General features: G+C 35.6%; 1 protein-coding gene across 3 annotated transcripts in view; it reads right to left on the reverse strand.

Moving 5' to 3' along the window:
* The window catches only part of C1GALT1 (core 1 synthase, glycoprotein-N-acetylgalactosamine 3-beta-galactosyltransferase 1), a 57,361-nt gene that overhangs the window by 7,473 nt on the left and 31,270 nt on the right, over positions 1-18,618 (reverse strand). For all 3 annotated transcript variants that reach the window (XM_012450757.2, XM_064380378.1, XM_012450758.2), the window contains exons 2-3: positions 6,439-6,675; positions 2,622-3,289 (exon numbers count right to left, since the gene is read on the reverse strand). In XM_012450757.2, coding sequence (XP_012306180.2) covers positions 2,622-3,289; positions 6,439-6,675 — 905 coding nt within the window. The remainder of the gene's footprint in view (positions 1-2,621; positions 3,290-6,438; positions 6,676-18,618) is intronic.

The raw sequence follows: 18,618 nt of genomic DNA on the forward strand, positions 1-18,618 counted from the left end.
TGGATAATAATAGAATTTTCGGGGCCAGGCGCAGTGACTCACACCTGTAATCCCAGCACTTTGGGAGGCCGAGGTGGGTGGATCACCTGAGGTTGGGAGTTTGAGACCAGCCTGACCAACATGAAGAAACCCTGTATCTACCAAAAATACAAAAAATTAGCAGGGTGTGGTGGTGCATGCCTGTAATCCCAGCTACTCAGGAGGCTGAGGCAGGAGAACCACTTGAATCTAGGAGGCGGAGGTTGCAGTGAGCTGAGATCACGCCATTGCACTCCAGCCTGGGCAGCAAGAGTAAAACCCCGTCTCAAAAAAAAACAAAACAAAACAGAATTTTAGTTTATGTTAGAATCTCCTGATGGAGAACAATGTCAGAATGATGGGTCAATTTTGGTACTTTGAATTCTGTTTTACGGTCATCAACATAATGGGATAAATTTTTATAGAAAGAACAAATTTGCCATCCGTTTAATAAACAACTACAATGTAAATAAAGGATGCACTATATTTATTTTGTTTATATAAAGCATACTGTTAGGTACACTTTATTTGTAAACAGAAATTGTGGACAGTACTCTCAAAAGGAAGGAAGGCTATTTTGCTGTTTACAAAATAAAGATAATTATGATGTCCCCTTGCTACTACTGTATGTGTACCCAATATCAGATACTCTTGGTAAATTCTTATATGAATTTGGATGTATTTGCTTCGTTTATATTCTTGAATTTGGGTATATTTTTCATATCGGAAAAGTAGTGGCGGGCACCTGTAATCCCAGCTACTCAGGAGGCTGAGGCAGGAGAGTTGCTTGAACCCAGGAGGCAGAGGTTACAGTGAGCCAAGATCACACTATTGCACTCCAGCCCGGGCAACAGTGCGAGACTACATCTCAAAGAAGGAAGGAAGGAAAAGGTCAAGTCATCTTGGAATGGTCAGAATATACTAAGAAAAATTTACATCAAAAAAGCATCCAAAGTAGTACTTTCATTAAAACAGAAAAACAGACTATCAAAAGTTTCTTTTAAAGCTGATTACCTAAAGCTTGGGTCAGAAGTTCTAGGCCAGGGTTTCTGAACTATGGCACTGCTGATGTTTTGGGCTAGAGTAATTCTTTGTTGTAGGAGGCTGTCCTGTGCATTTTAGGATATTTATCATCTAGTAAGTTTATAATGTAGTAGATTTCTACCCATTAGATGCCAGTAGCAACCTCCTAGTTGTAACAACCAAAAATGTCTCCAGACCTTGCAAAATGTCCTCTGGGGGCAAAATTGCCCTGGGTTGAGAACCACAGTTACAGATGATGATTTGAAAGCACTGTCTTATGAGTAGCATGAAGTGTATTATTTATATGTTAGGTCCAGAGAGAGGTAGGCATAGAGAACTAGTGACTTGTCTAAAAGCATTATTAATCATGAACAGAATTGCGTCTAAAAGCTAGATTTCATGATTCCTGGTCTCTTTCAGTTATTTACTGAAGCAATGCTTTAATAGTGAACATAGCAGATATGTAATTAACACTGATCAACATCAATGTTGTGTGAAAAGGGCAAATTGTAGAAAGATGCTTATTTAAAAATCTGAAAAACAATACTATATATTATTTGTGGATACATAAACATGTAGGAAAAATATAAAACATTCATGGTAATGAGTAATATTAAATTCATGACAGTGGTTAACTCCAGGGAAGGAGATTGGAGAGGGTACACAGGCCTCGACTACAGCATTTTTTCTTTAAAAAAACTGAAACAAATGTGGCAAAAGATTAAAATTTGGTAAAGATGGGAGATGAGTACAAGGCATATTATTCTGAAACATTTGTACAAGTGGAATATTTCACAAAGTAAGGTACTTTAGATAAAATTCTCAGGAATGTAAGCTAAGGTGTCAAATGTGAGCCAAGGCTTATTAAACGCTTACTGTGTGAAAGGCTGTCCTATATTGTAATTACAACTAAAGAAGACAGGTACATCATGTCCATCTTAAAATGAGGAAACTGAGGCTCAGAATTCAGACAAATCCTGTCCATCCAAGGTCATTCAGCTATTAAGTGGGAGAGCAGGATTTGACTCTAGGTCTTTCTGAACCTCCAGGTCTTTTCATGTCTTGCCCCTGATGACTAGAAGACTCTTTACCCAGATCTTCACACAGGTTACTCTTTAATATCACTCAGGTTTCTGCTCAAAAGTCACCTCTTTGAGAGGCCTTCCTTAATCACCCAAACCAGAGGACTCCACCCCACTCTGGGTCACTCTCCATCTCCTTACTTGGCTTATTTTTCTTCAGGGCACTTACTACTAAAATCCTTTTATATCTTTACTAGTCTTCCTGTTTTCTGTGCATCTCTTCATCTAGAATGTAAGATTCACGAGAACCGGAACTTGGCTCTGTTTACTTCCACATTCTTAGTGCCTAGCATATAATAGCACCAACAGATATCTGCTAAGTGACTATTGTTGAATGTCCCTGTTCTCATCTATTTTGTTATACTGCTACTCTATTTAAAAAGACTAAGAAAGAGTCCTAGTTATTGGTACTAAAGAACATACACGTATTAACAAGTTTTTATCAATAAAATTCAGTCAGTCCAAATGTTAACATAGTAATACAATTTCTAAACTTACCTCTACAGGAGGGTAATAGTTGTAATTCCAGTACCAAAAGGTTCTAGGTAGATAACCTTTAATTAAATGGTGTTCTGGCACAAAGGGATGAAAAGTTTCTTTTCCAGTGGTATCTCTGGAATCTCCTGCTTGTACATTTATAATTTCCATGCATTTCCCCAGTGCTAAGTCTTCAATGGAGGAAGTATGTGTACACTTGTCTGTTTTAAATGCATCAACAAATCTCTTCAAGGCTTCTTTGCTTAGTACATATCCTGCTCCTCCACTCATGTAGCCCTGCTTTACATAGGGCTTAAATCTTCTCCCAAAATAAATGGGTTCTTTAGGGTCATATTTTGAAAGAAGCCATCTCAAATTGTCTAGTATGACATATGTGTCGTCATCTGCTTTCAAAAACCAATCAGCATCTTCTAAATAATGTTCATGAACATACTGAAAAGCTTTAATTGTTTTCCAATATAGTTGATCTCTGCCTTCTTTGGTTTTCAATCCCACAGCAGGGAAGTCTTTATTTTCTACTGAACTCATAAACAACACTTTGTTACAACGCTGGGCCCATGTAGCTTTGACATGTTTGGCCTTTTTCTCTAGGTTTTGAGGGCCTGTCATAATCCAGCAAAGAATTTTAACTTTCTGATAGAGGTTTTCAGCAATGTCTGTGTTCTCATCTATTAAGCAAAACATTTAAAAAAGTTATTTACATAAAAGTAAAATCCAAATATTAATAAATTATATTGAAGAAAGCATTTTCTTAATTTCAAAAGCCCTCCTATATATATCCCTCTATTAGTGATTTAGCCAAAGGAAAGCAAAACTCAACCTAATGTGAACTGACACTCTGATTTATTGGTTTCCTGCCAATGTGATCCAGAACATCACTGGAGCTAATAAGAGTCAACGTTATGATTTAAGTTCTTACTTCTTGAACTGGGGTTTACTGATTGAAAGCAGCAGCATCACCTGGAAACTTGTTAGAAATACATACTCCCAGGCCCCATCCCAGACCTACTGAATCAGAATCAGCATTTTAATAAGTTCTCCTGGTGCTTCATAGGCATGTTAAGTGCTGCCTTAAATAGTCTCTGCTTGGCATTTCATATAAGAAAACTTCAGCTGGTTTTCAACAGATTATTGACAGAAATTTCTCACTGCTCTGAATGAGTTTCTGAAGAGCAGGAAAGACATGCTGCTGAAGTGGCAGTTCATTTTTGAAGTTCACAAGAATCCACTATTTACAATTTCTACAAGTACTCTGAAGTGGTGACAGTTCAAAGCACAAGAATTTGAGATTCCTTCCTGATAGTAACATACCTTATTCCAAAATGCAAATCTGCCAATCAGAAACAGAACACAATGGTAGACTTGCGAATTCCAAGACTGGCTAGAGCAGTGCTCTTTAAACTACTGGTTTGCAAAGAAATAAGGAGCTTATACCAGAATATAAAGGAACACATTACTCTGAAAAAGACCTACTATCAGAACCAACCAACCAAACAAAATGTCCACTTAACTAAGCAGTAAGCTTAGGGACTTAATTTACATCCTAGTGTAAGCTCATTATCTTGTATAGACAAACAGTTTACAAACTGTCAGGCCAGGACCACATTTTGAGTAGCACTGGTGTAGAGGAAGAGCTCAATTGTGAGATTTTAGATGAGTACTTCTCAAGCTATCTGTGGTGAAAGGCCAATTTTTATTTCTAATAGAGGTCTACAATTGTGTAAATATGATAAAAATGAATTATGAGAAAAATAAAACTAAAAGAAATACAAAACACAAGCCCTAAAGTTTTATTTTTAGCTTCAGGCAAAATTAATTACAATAAAAGTTTCTGCTTACTCCCAAATAAGCAAACATTCTCTAGTTATAGATCAGAATGGGTCTATGAAGCAACTTTGAATAGTGATGTTCTGGGCAGTATCCTGATGAAGCATTTGCTTAAAATTAAGGTCAAACAGTAAATTACAGAAGCTTAGGCCCATGAGAAATTAACAATTAGTTAACCAATTGAGGGGGAATAAAGGGAAAAGCTGGGTAGAATATAAAAATATTTTCATGTCCCTCTCAATATCAAGATTCACAATCCAGAAGGACAAAAGCAGACAAAATCACCCTACTTTCAGTCAGAAAGCATTGACATCTCACATCCTTGAGGAGCCCAATCTCTTGGCTACACATATATACCAAACCCTGAATGGATAGGAATGGTGAATGCAAGAATCCCCAGTCTGTTTCACTCAGGCAAGGCAGTTTTGTCCTCACTACTGAACTTGATAAATAATTTTTCATTCATGAATTACTTTGTACTGGGCATGGGCTGGCATAGGAGATGAAAAAAATGAGTAAGACACATTTCCTGCTGCAGAGGAATTCAGTCCATTCAGGGAGCCTGACACACAAACCAGTAATTGCTAAATACTAAGAGATGTTAATATTATGAACAAAGGGTTCAGTTGCTGAAGGAAAAGAAAGCAGTGGCTAATAAACCCTATAGAGCAGTACATGGGGACCTGGGTAGAACAAAGAATAGAAAGATAAAGTGATACTAGAAAAAATAAAGAGATGATGCAGAAAATAGGTTATAAGTTCACCAAAAGGAATGATGAAGTTTGGCTGAGTGCAGGTACATAGGTATAGCTGCAGGCCTGAATCAGGGGAAATGCACTGTGGACTGAGAGGAAAAGAGATGAAAAATGGTAAAGTAGCATTGTTAGAATGTACCAACATATGGGATTGGCTAGCATGTGAAGGCAAGCACCTATCATGATTTCATAGTTTCTGGCATAGAGATAGTAATGAGCTACATAAAATAAAGAATAGAGGAAGAAGAGCAACTTCTAGGAGTAGGAAGGAAAAGAAAAGGAGACTTAATTTACACATGTTGAGTCTGAAGGGAGTAGACAAACTTTTAGCATGTCCCACATTTTGTAGGCCACCGAGCTGGACAAGTATGCATCTAATACATGTGCCTGTAGTGAGGCCTAGTACAGTTTACTATTAGTAGGGAAGCTTGGCTCGAATTGATCATCTGAAGACATGTAGCTATGCTACAGAGCAAATACACAGTGACTAAACTGTTCGGTAACAACACAGAGCACCTGCTCAGAGATGAATTATTGTTATATAAACAATCATAAAACATGACATACTTTGACATAGTATGCATGTGCTTGCTAGTTGATAAAACTGAACCAGGCTTTGAAACCTCACCCTTCAGCCTCTGCTTGAGAGGTAGTGAAGAATTTACTTTTGGGAAGAGAAGAGAAACAAATGAAAAGTGAACCTTCTGCATCCCAGAATTCCAATTGTTTTCAAGCTACTTATATTATTTTCTGTCAAATAAAGCATATTGTGCAGAAATCTTTGCACTGTGTTCATGTATTCTCACAATGTCTGGAACTGGGCTAAAGACAGAAGGAAATAAATGGAAATTAAAATTATGAGGGTTGATGATGTCACATGGACAAATAGCTAAAGGACAGAAACTTGGAGAAAACCAACACTTAAGGGACACAAAGAACTCAACTGAATTGGACCTAGAAAAACATTTTCAGAAACAAATCTAATCTGAATAGTCATGCCCTTCCCCAAATTGTGGTTTCTGAACCATTTCTACTTAAAAACTAATTCAAAATTAGTATCTTATTTCCTAAATAAATCTGGGTTTTAGCAATTCCTTTCTCTTGAGGCAAACCAATAATTGTTATTTAATATCTGGAATATATAGCTCATTTTAATTAACAGATACGGACAGGGATATGATGAAATTTAGACTAAAATACTGCTTATGTTTATTCTTTAATAAAGTAAACCATACCTTTATGTTGGCTAGAATCTGCATTGAAGTTCATTTGTCCTTCTAGATGATTCTCTCCATTATCATCTGAATGCCTTGCATGAGGATCATTATGAAGAACATTAGGCTGGGTGTCACCCTGTTCTCCCAACAAAATACTAAATAGCTGAGAACATAAAAGAAATCCTATTGCTGATCCACAAAGGAAGATTAAAATATTCAGCCAGGATTTAGAGGCCATTTCCCGAAAGTGTATTTCTGTAAGAACAAAAATTAGCAGGATGTTATAAAATCAAAGCTATATACATACCAGGAGTAAAAAGTCTGATAACATTTAGCTATAATGGAAAGTTAATATCTTTCATATAAGAGAAGATTTCTAACAGTATTTAGCTTTTTATTATTTATGAGTTTACCCCTCTGTTTGCTGCTAAAACAGCACTTTATGGAAAATCCATAAAAACAGAATAGTTAATTAGTAGGCCACTGTTGGCATGGGGTATGGATAAGTACGTCAGTATAGTACACAGAATTTCCTATACTTTCCACCAGGATCCTTTGTGGATCCAAGACTACTTGTCATGCTGTTTTTCTTTCTTTGCTGTCAACTTTCAGTACTGAAGTCTACTTCTTTTTCAACCACCACTCATTCTCCAACCCAAAAGTTAGCAAAACCCTTTCTGTAAAGAACTAGAAATAAAGTATTTTAGGCTTTTTTGGTCTCATGTGGTCTCTGTTGCATCCTCTTTTTAAACAACCCTTTACAAATGTAAAAAACATTCATAGCTTGTGGAAGACTAGGCTCAGCACAGTTTGGGGGCCCATGGGCCAAAGCTGGCCTGCCACCTATTTTTGTAAATAGAGTTTTACTTGAACACACCCATACCCATTCTTTTATGTATTGACTATGGCTACTTTTGCCCTAAAAGAGCAGACTGAATAGCTACAATAGAGGCAATATGTCTCACAAAACCTTACCTAGCCCTTTATAGAAAAAGTTTGCTGGCCAGGCACAGTGGTTCATGCCTGTAATCCCAGCACTTTGGGAGGCTGAGGTGGGTGGATCACTTGGAAGTCAGGAGTTTGAGACCAGTCTGGACAACATGGTGAAACCCTGTCTCTACCAAAAAATACAAAAATTAGCTGGGCTTGGTGGCATGCATCTGTAGTCCCAGCTACTTGGGAGGCTGAAGTAGGAAGAACTGCTTCAACTCAGAAGGCAGAAGTTGCAGTGTCTAGCCTGGGTGAAAGAGTGAAACGCTGTCTCAGGAAAAGAAAAAGTTTACTGACCTCTGCTCTGCAATGCAAAATCTTGGATGGAATCTATATATTAATGAGATTAAGTAGGATACCTGGGACACAGATGCTTGTTGAACTGCCCCACAACCAAACCTAATGGCCCTTTTTAAGGGTTTGTTAACAATGACTACATGGTGAAGTTATACATTTCTATTAAATTCCTTATAAGATTGGTCTTAACTCTATAGTTTCCTAGTCCTCAAGATAAGCTGCTGTCCATACATTTCACTTTAAATAAAATCTAATTTCAGTTTCCTTTTTCATTCTCACTAAGCCCATTTTGCAGATGAAGAAAGAAAAATTAAAAAAACTAACAGGTAACTCATACAGGTTGACGTAATCAGAAGGAGTCACAATTTGAATGTAGGTCTGTGTGCTTAAAAAGCCCATGCCCGGCTGGGCGCAGTGACTCACGCCTGTAATCCTATAACTTTGGGAGGCAGAGGCAGGCTGATCACCTGAAGTCAGGAGTTCAAGACCAGCCTGGCCAACATGATGAAATCCCATCTCTACTAAAAATAGAAAATTAGCTGGGCATAGTGGCATGTGCCTGTAATCCCAGCTACCTGGGAGGCTGAGGCAAGACAATCGCTGGAACCTGGAGGCAGAGGCTGCAGTGAGCCTGGAGGCAGAGGCTGCAGTGAGCGGAGATCATGCCACTGCACTCCAGCCTGGATGACAGAGGGAGACTCTGTCTCAAATAAAAAAAAAAAAAAAAGCCCATGACCTTCCCTTTCCATTACATTTCTCAAACTCTTCACCTAACCACCACTAACAGCAGAGGGTAATGGGCATGTGTAGTGACAGTAGAGGTCTGGGAAATATAACACTAAAAATCAAAATCGCTTTGAAATATTTTGTGAAAGCAAAAGGTACAAATCAACAATAACCAACAATCATCACTACAACAAAAACAAAACAACTTCATATGGTTATATTTCTGGAATGGCTGACTAGGTTCTTTTAGAGCAATCAAGTACAATCAGAAAAATTGAAAAAAATGTAAAACAAACAAAACCACACACACACACACACACACACACACACACACACACATTTGAAGACAGTGGTAAGCTATCAAGGCAGTGAGAATTAGTAGGACCAAAATCTGGGAGAAGAAAGAAGAGAGGCAGACCAGACATCTGGCAATAGCTCTGTCCTCAAGACAATTCTCAGAGAGAAAACAGCTGAAGGGCAATGAAGCTAAGCAAAAATTAATGTCCAAAGTCTGCTTAGGAGAAGAGGTCCTGGAAAACACCTAGGCTGTTACAGAGGACTCTGAAAGGCTAAAATCTGAAAATAAGAACAAAACAAAAATAGACCAATCTTTACAAGGGCTGAAGTCTATGTTGGAATCATCTCAGCCACTGACTGGATGAGATGATCTGCCCTAGCCTGATTGCAAAAATATTTTCCTGGAGAAATATAAAATCATAATATCATTACATTTTTTTTTTTGGTATATGGACACGGACAAAATGTTGACACACAATGTCCAAAATAATAACCAGGTTTATCAAGATGAAAATTGTGACTAAACACAAAAAAAGTAGACAATAGAAACAGAGCCAAAAGACTCAAGATTTTCATGTCATTAGCTCTGAAATAACTGCTCTTAATAAAGTAAAAATCTTAAATGGCAAGATTAAGAAATTAGGCATAGAATAGGCACAGCTGAAGAAAAAAAAAATAAACTAAAAAGGCTAGAAGAAAATATGCAGAATAAAGTATGGAAAAACAAAAGGAGAAAAAGAATTGAGCAAAACATAAGAATAAAATGAAAGGGTCTAATGTAAGTGTTAACTGGAACCTTTGAGGGAAGAGACATATAACTCAGGAGAAGTGGTATTTAAAGAAATAATGACTGAATATTTTCCAAAACTGACAAGAGTACCAACCCTCATATTAAAAAAATCTACAAATCCCAATGAAGATTTAAAAGAAAAAGAAAACATTACCTAAGTATATCAAACTACTGAAAACCAAGGACAGAGAAAAAAGCTTAAAAGGAGTAATAAGATTGACAGCCAACTTTTTAGCAGCAACAACAGAATCGAGACTGCAGTGGACTATTTTTAAAGTCCTAAAAGAACAGAACTACCAACCTAGCACTCTATACCCAGCAAAAATGTCCTTCAAAAATGAACCTTATAAAGATGTTCAGAAAGACAAAATGTAAGTGAATTTATCACTAACAAGTCTATTCTAAGAAGAATTCTTCAGGCAGAAGGAAAAAAATTTCAAATAAAAATTCAGAGATGTAGGAAGGAAGAGAGAGTAATAAAAAGGGAATGTATTTATGATGTAAATAAGTCCAAATAAATATTGGCTATATAAAACACTTTTTGAAAGTTTCACAAGATATTAGTATTATTACCATTAAAACAAATTATAAAACTGGCATCAAAAAGTGTAAGGTGAATCCATAGAGTTTAAGAATTCTAAAGTAATTTCACTGTCTAGGAATTGTTTAAAAAAAAAAACAAAAACTAATAGCAATAAACTTTAAAAGACCCAGGATGCATAATATAATCTCTAATTGTTAAAAAAAAAAAGTAAAAGAATATAATTAAATTCAAATGGAAAAATGAAATGGGAAAATACCCCAAATCAAGGCATGTTAAAAAAAAAACAGGGGAATATAGATTAGAGGGACAAACAGATAATAAATAGTAAGGTGGCTGATTTAAACCCAAACATATGAATGATTATATTAAAAGCAAATAGCCTAAAAACTCCAATTAAAAGATGAAGATTGCTAGCCAGACTTGAGAAAAATTTCAGCTTACAAGATACACACATTAAATATATTCATAAAGTTGAAAGCAAAAGATACACCATACAAACAGTAATAAAAGGAAAGCTATTATGTTGATATCACAAAAAAACAAACTTGTAGTTACATGGCCTATTCTCTGTGATATTCATTAAGCTCCACTTTATGATTTTACATACTTTTCTGTATTAACATTTATTTTAGTAAAAAGTGTATACATAAATCCCTTCATGTGTCCTCTTTATCCCATTAAGCACATACTTAATACATTCATATTTGATATAAAAATATTTATTTCAAAATCTACAAGTAAAATTGACCTGCCATGAAAACACATCATGTTTATGCTGTATTATGTCAGGCTCTCTCCTGAACTGTAATTCCAGTTCAGGAAACAACCCCAAGAGAGGAGAGGAGAGGTAGAGGAACAGCACAGTATAAGCAAAGTTGCTCAATATCTTGAGATGTAAATTACCCATTTGAAACTATCATATACTTGTTTACACCTTTTGCTCTATCTTAACTGTACCTTCAAGTTCAGAAAGGTAAGCCTTCATGGATGATGAGTATATAGGCCGCACTCAACAATCTTTCTCTCTACCCTCAATCAAATTTCCCACAGGAAAAGCAAAAACAAGTTTACCATGTCTTTCTGCTGTTTTCCCTGATGAGGGGGGTCTCAAATTCTCCTGCCCTACTGCCCCCTTTCCCTCATTCTGATTAGCTTTTAGTGAAATCTTTATATCCAAAAGACAGAATCAAAAATATCATATCCCTCCTGTCTTAAGTGATTGTTTTGAAATTCTAAATATCTCCATTGTCTGAGGCCCAGTTCATTAGACTTTGCTGTAACCAGAAATCTTGGTTTGGAATTTCATTCATACAGCCAAAGAGAGCTGACTATTCAAATATCTGTTTGAGATTATACAAGTCCTTCCTTTAACAGTATACGTGATTAAGACAATCTACAATAGAGGTATGTAATGTGAAAGTACCATCAATCAAAAACATGAATTTAAGAGAAGCAAATGAAGGGTGTTACAACTCTTAATTTCTTGTGGAGAAAGACTAGCAGAATATGATTGAAGCAGTGAACCTGCAGGAAGACTTTTAAGGTAACATTAGCAGAAATTTAATAAACTGAGGTGTCATCTAGGAGCCATACTGTAAGCAACTCTCTGCATTCTCTGATTTGCTCACTGACAATTTGCCTTACAGCATGCTGATCTTGATTTTCCATTGCTTTTTGTCCTAGCTATGATTTTGCTTTAATACCATATATAGCAACTTCACCATCTCAGAAAGGAACAAAGACAAATGATACCTTCAGTGCTGCAGAGTCTACCTCTCCTGGCATTGGAGAAGAAAGCAGTAGTCACAATGCCATTCAGTACCACTCAGGCAGAAAGCACCGTGACTGAGAAGAGGAAGGACTGCAGGACCAGAGATAATCTCTTTCTATCACCAGAGTGGATATCTGAAGTTAAAGAAGCACTAACCCAGCTCCAGCAACTATGAATACTAACATGTGACTCAATCATTTTCCAAGGAGATGTTGAGCTTCAGAACTAACCTACTCTTACAGCACAAAAAAAGAGACTGTGGAAAGCTAGTGAAGTACTTATGGACAGTTTTCTTAGCTGAAGAGGCACTTTTTAAGCAAGGCATCTATCCTGGGGTGAGTGGAGGGAAAACTGACTTTTTGATGTTACCCAATTTGTTTTTAACTGTAAAATGTTTTGTGATGCTGTCTGATGCCTGTCATACTCTTACTCTTTCTTCCTCCCCAGAGTATCAGCACACTCAGAATGTGTTGGCTCCTCTGTGTTGCTTTTACCACATTCCCTTCCAATTTCAAGGTCTCCTGCCTTATGACTAAATAACTGTAAAATCCCATTTTTGTTTCCTGCTCCTGGGATAAAATAGCCATCTCATGGGGGTAGAATATACCCCAAAGCTCACTCAGAATATTTGGCAAAAATCATCATGTCCGCAAGAGTGTTGAGGTAGACTAGACTGGAAGAAGACATAGCTTAACCACACTGCACATTATGAGGGCTTACATACATATTTCTTTGAATTGGGTGGGGGAAGTTCTTTATGCCAAGTGCTTCCAAACCTGATGTGTAATCAGAATCACTTGAGGAATATTTTCAAAGTAAAGATTTCCAGGCTTCACAACTGAGGTTTCAGATACAAAATAACTGCTGGGACAACTAAAATTTATATTTTAAATTTATTTTTAAAGGGACAGCTTTGTGTTATTCACTATTAAAAAAATATCCAAGCAGGAGAGAAATACATTTAGAAGGAAGAAATCATCACAAACCCTACTACCCAGAAACAACAATTTTAATATTTGGTGATTATCATTAGACAGAGAAATTAGCAAACTTCCCAGAGTCACTAGCAATCTGCATCAAGAATTCAGACTCTTAACCACTTTGCTATTATGTCTTAGTAGTTTTTTTGATATTTATAACAGAACAACTGAAACTAGGTAATTTATAAAAAGAAGGAATTTATTTCTTACAGTTATGGAGGCTAGGAAGTCCAAGGCCAAAGGGGGCACATCTGGTAGGAGCCTTCTTGCTATTGGGGACTCTTCTCTGAAGAGTCTCAAGGGTATCACATGGCATGAGGGATACACATGCTAATGTGTTAGCTTAGGTTTGTTTCTCTTCCCTTTCTTTATAAAGCCAACAGTTCCCTTCTCATGATAACCCATTAATCTATTAACCCATTAATGAATTAAACCATTCATGAGGGTAGAGGTCTCATAAACCAATCACCTCCTTAAAAGTCCTACCTATTATTGCCAAACTGGGGATTAAATTTCAACATGAGTTTTCGAGAGGACAAATATTCAAACCATAGCACTGCAGTTTTATGGAATGGGAATTAGTTGTCTCGTTTTTAAAGATTAAAATATTAGGTTTATTTGAATTTATAGGAAATAAAGGAAAGGAAATGAATCTAAAATATCTGAATGTCACCTAGACATTTGTAATATGACCCCCATCCTCTAAAGGATCCATCTAAAAATTTTGAAAAGTTTACAAAAAACAGAAAGCAGTTGGAGGCCTCTTATTTAACTACATAGCTCAATTTTAGGCAGTATCTACTGATATCTTGCTGTGAAATGTGGAAATCAGCATGGATACACATATGTATACATTTATATACACAAAAATATATCCAAAATATATTCCCTCTTCTAAACATATTAAAATAATTTTTGATACATCTTTTTTCCAAATATTTTCCTATGAAAGTGATATAAATCTTACAGAGACACACCTTACATTTACAAATACAGTACATGTGAGGTACCATGTTAGAAATTTGTTTTTCCTGATCCTCACAGCAACCTGAACACTTGATAGCAGTACTCCCTACATATTACAGATGAAGAAACTGAGTATGAGAAAGGTTAATTAGACTGACCCAAACCAGCCAGCCAACAATGTAAATTGGAATTTTCACCCTCATTTCATTTAAAGTTCATTAGTTTTTCCACTACACCACTCTCCCATCTATAGTTGTCTATTAACTTTCCATATCCTTTCCCTTTCTCTCTAAAAGGATTTTTAAATGGAATACTTAAAAGGTTATACCACCAGTAGGTCCAACAAGAAACCACTTTTACTCTATTTATAAAGCTTGAGGTGAAAATAAGATACTGAAAAGTCCACTGGGCCTAAGAATGGACTGGGAAGGTGTTAATGTTTGCTGAGAGACTGGAACTGGTTTCAGACTAAATGTTCATGCCTCTGCTCTTTACAGTAATCTTGCCATTAAAAAACTCAAATGTTTCTTTATATAAATTCTTAAACACAAAAGACAAACACATTGCTACAGACTTAATCCATATATTGTTTTCAGTATACTTTTCAATAAACAAAAATAAATTTATTAAGTAGAATTTTACTTGCAATAAACCCTCTATAGTTTTCATCTAATTTTAGGGAATATTTATATTAACTGTGTTTCTTCCAGTTCCTGGTTATAAGTAGGGGTAAGATGCCAAGCTGAGACATAAGTTTTAAAGTTCAAAAAGTATTTACAAATATATGGCAGTATGCTATGTACGGGGAACAGCAAAAAGCAAGTACCCTTCCCTGCTTTCATTGAGTTTAGTCTTGTTAATGATACAGGAAAATAAAAATAGCAAAGAAAGAGATCGGAAACAATAGAACGGCACAGCTAAAGCAGTGTTACGAGGAAAACTTCCAGCACTAACTGCTTACATTAAAAAAGACAGAAAGTCTCAAATTGATTATTTAAGCTCCTACCTCAAGACTCAACGAAAAGAGCAAAATAAACCCAAAGCAAGAAGGAATAAAATAATAAAGAGCAGAAATTAATAAAAATTAAAATAGAAAAACAATGAAGACATTTTAGTCACTTATCCTAAGTGAACTAACAAAGGAACAGAAAACCAAATGTTCTCACTTGTAAGTGGGAACTAAACACAGAGTACATATGGACACAAAGAAGGGAATAACAGACACCAGAGACTACCTGAGACTGGAGGGAGGGAAGAGGGTGGGGACTATGCTTAAATACACCAAACCCCCATGACACACAATTTACCTCTATAACAAACCTGTAAACGTACCCTTGAACCTAAAATAAAAGTTGAAAAAAAAAAAAATGAATGAAACAAAGAGCTGGTTCTTTGGTAAGATTAATAAAATGGAAAGCCTCTAGCAAGACTGAGACACAAACTACCAATAGTAGGAATAATACAGGGGATATTTCTACTGACTCTGCAGACATCAAAGGATAATAAGGGAATACTACAAACAATTCTACATGTATAAATTTGACAACTTAGATGAAATGGACCAATTCCTTGAAACACCACAAACCATCACAATTCACTGAATATGAAATAGATGATTTGAATAGCCATATAATTATTTACAGAAACTAAACTCGCAATTTTAAAACTCCCCTCACCCCACCAAAAAATCTCCAGGCCCAGGTGGTTTTATTGGAAAATTCTAACAGATGTTTTAAAAATTATTTTTTAATGTTTTAACATCAACTTTGTATAATCTCTTCCAAAAAGTAGGAGAGCAGAATTACCAATTCATTTTATCAAGTTCATATTACCCTGATACCAAAATCCAACAGGCAGTACAAAAACAACAACAACAACAACAAAAAAACACTACAGACCACTACCCTTCTCAGAAATATAGAAACAAAAATACACTTAGAAGTATGAATTAGCATGTTTATTCTGAGTACGTAAGGCTGGTTCAATATTCAAAAATCAACACATGGTTCATCCTATTAACAAACTAAAAAGGAAAATCACACAAATGAAAAGATGCAGAAAAAACACTTGACAAAATCCAATACTCAATCTTGACAAATAACTCTCAGAAAAACAAAAACAGAAGGAATTTCCTTAACTTGATAAAGAACATGTATCAAAAACTAACAGCTAATGCTACACTTAATGGTAAAAGACTAAATGGTTTCACATTAAGATCACGCACAAGGAAAGGATGTCCATTCTCATCACTCTTATTCAATACAGCACTGGAAATTCTAGCTAATATAATAAAAGAAAAAAATTAAAAAGAGAATGAAAAGGCATACAGATTGTAATGGAAAAAATGAAACCATCCCTATTTGCAGATTTGTAGATAATGTGACTGTGAAGAAAATATCAAGGATTTTGTGAAAAGAAATATCCTATAATGAGTAAATTCCACAAGGTCATAGGATATAAGATACACATGTCAAAATAAATTGTATTTCTATATACTAATAATGAACACCAGGACACTAAAGTAATGCAATACCATTTGCTATTGCTCAAAAAAACATGAATTACTTATGTGTAAAGCTAACGAAACATGCATATGACTTGTACGATAAAAGCTAAATAATGCTAATGAAGAAAAGTAAGATCTGAATAAACAGGGATTCATACTGCATTCACAAAATTAAAAACTCAACTTAGTAAAGACGTCAATTCTCCCAAAATTGACATGCATGTTTAATGCAATTTCTACTGAAGTTCTAGCAAGATTTTTTTATAGAGACAGACAAGATTATTCTAAAATCTGTAGGTTAAGGCAAAAGAAGTAGAATAGCTACAATTTTGAAAAATGAGAAAAAGGGGAGGAATAAGTCACCTGAGTTCAAGACATCACATGGCTATAGAAATCAAGACCTTATAGTTCTGGTAGATAAACAGACACATGGATGGATCAATGGAGCAGAATAGAAAATGCAGAAACAGACCCACATACATCTGCTTGACTGATTTTTGACAAAGGTACAAAAGCAAGTGATGGAACAAAGACAGCCTTTTAAACAAATGAGAGTAGACATTCCTACACAAAAAATAAACCTAGACAGAAGTCTCACACCTGAGACAAAAATTAACTCAAAATGATCATAAACTTAAATGTTAAAACATGCAAGTATGAAACTTTTAAGAAAAAAAAATTTGGTATTTAGAGCTAGGAAAAGAGCTCTTAGACTTGGAAACAAAAGCACAATTTATAAATTGGAAAAACTGATATTAAACTTATGAAAATTAAATCTCTCACTCCGTGAAAGACCCTATTAACAGAATGGACAAACTACAGACTGGAAGAAAATATTTGCAAAGTACATGTCTTAGATCATTTTCAGCTGCTACAATAGAATATCACAAACACAGTAATTTATGAAGAACAGAAGTTTCTTTGGCTTACAGTTTTGGAGGCTGGGAAGTCCAAGACCATGGCACTGGCACCTGGTGAGGGGCATCCCATGGTGGAAGGTATCACATGGCAAGGAAGTGTGCATGAGACAGACAGAAAAATGAGGCCAAACATCCTTCCCATCAAGACCCTACTCCTGTGATAATGGCATTAATCCATTCATGAGGGCAGAGCGTTAATGACCTAATCACCTATTAAAAGTCCTACCTCTTAATACTGTTACAATGACAAATTTCAACATGAGTTTTGGAGGGGACATTCAAACCACAGCAACACATATCTGAAAAAGAATTCCCTTTTAAAGTATATAAAGAACTCTCAAAACTCAAAAGCAAAAAACCAAAAATAAGAAAAAAATACAATAAAAAATGGGCAAAATACTTTTCACCAAAGATCTATAGGTGACAAATAAGAGCATGAAAACATATTCAACATCATTCATCATTATGAAAATGCAAACTAAAACTGTAAGAGTCCTCTACATACCTATAAAGATAGTTAAAATTTAAAAAATAGTGACACCACCAAATGTTGGTGAGGATGTAGAGAAACTGAATTACTATACATTGCTAGTTGGACTATAAAACAGTGCCAAACTAACATAGATCAAAGATAACTATGCACAGAAAAATATGTTCTAATCCATTAAACAAACCCAATTTGTTAACTGCGTACACTATTCATCTTGACAAAATGGGAAATATACCACACAAATTTGAATGATATACCCCCAATCTGGTAAAGCTTCCCACCCCCCAACACACCCGACCTCCTGGAGTCTTTTAAAAAGTCACAGAAAAGATCAAGACAAATCTCTACTTGCAGTTGCCCCAGGTTCCAGATCTCCTATTTAACTTTCTCAGGAAGCTAAATGTCTAGAAAGACAACCACCAGCAGCATAAAACTCCAGCTAAAATTTAAAGGGAATGATCCAAATGATACATAAAACAATTGTATGTGGAAAGAAGTAAAAAGATTTCCATCCACACATTTCTTAAGCAAGACTAGCTAGAATTGATTCTATTTAAAAAATAAATAGAAATGAAGCGACCCTACATAAAAATCTTGCAGTGGAAAAAAAAATGAAACACAGGATACAAAGTAGAGGTAAAAGACACAGTTATGAATACTTATTCCATATAAAATAAGAAAGTCATAAACCACACAGAACTGTTTTGCACACATTTAGGAACTGAAGAGGTTAAAGAAATTACAGAGAAGATGACAGATATGAAATACAGGCAATGGATAGCCAAAAGAGAGATCACTTACATTCCAAAAATAGAATAGGAAAAAAGGCTCATCTATAATAAAAGAAAATGCAGTGAAATGAAGGCCATATATCTGAATATTTAAAGGCCTCATATATGAACCAGAAAAACGCAACATATA

This window comes from Aotus nancymaae, unplaced genomic scaffold (assembly GCF_030222135.1).
Source record: "Aotus nancymaae isolate 86718 unplaced genomic scaffold, 86718_ANA_hifiasm-v0.15.2.pri h1tg000025l, whole genome shotgun sequence".
Classification (NCBI taxonomy): domain Eukaryota; kingdom Metazoa; phylum Chordata; class Mammalia; order Primates; family Aotidae; genus Aotus; species Aotus nancymaae.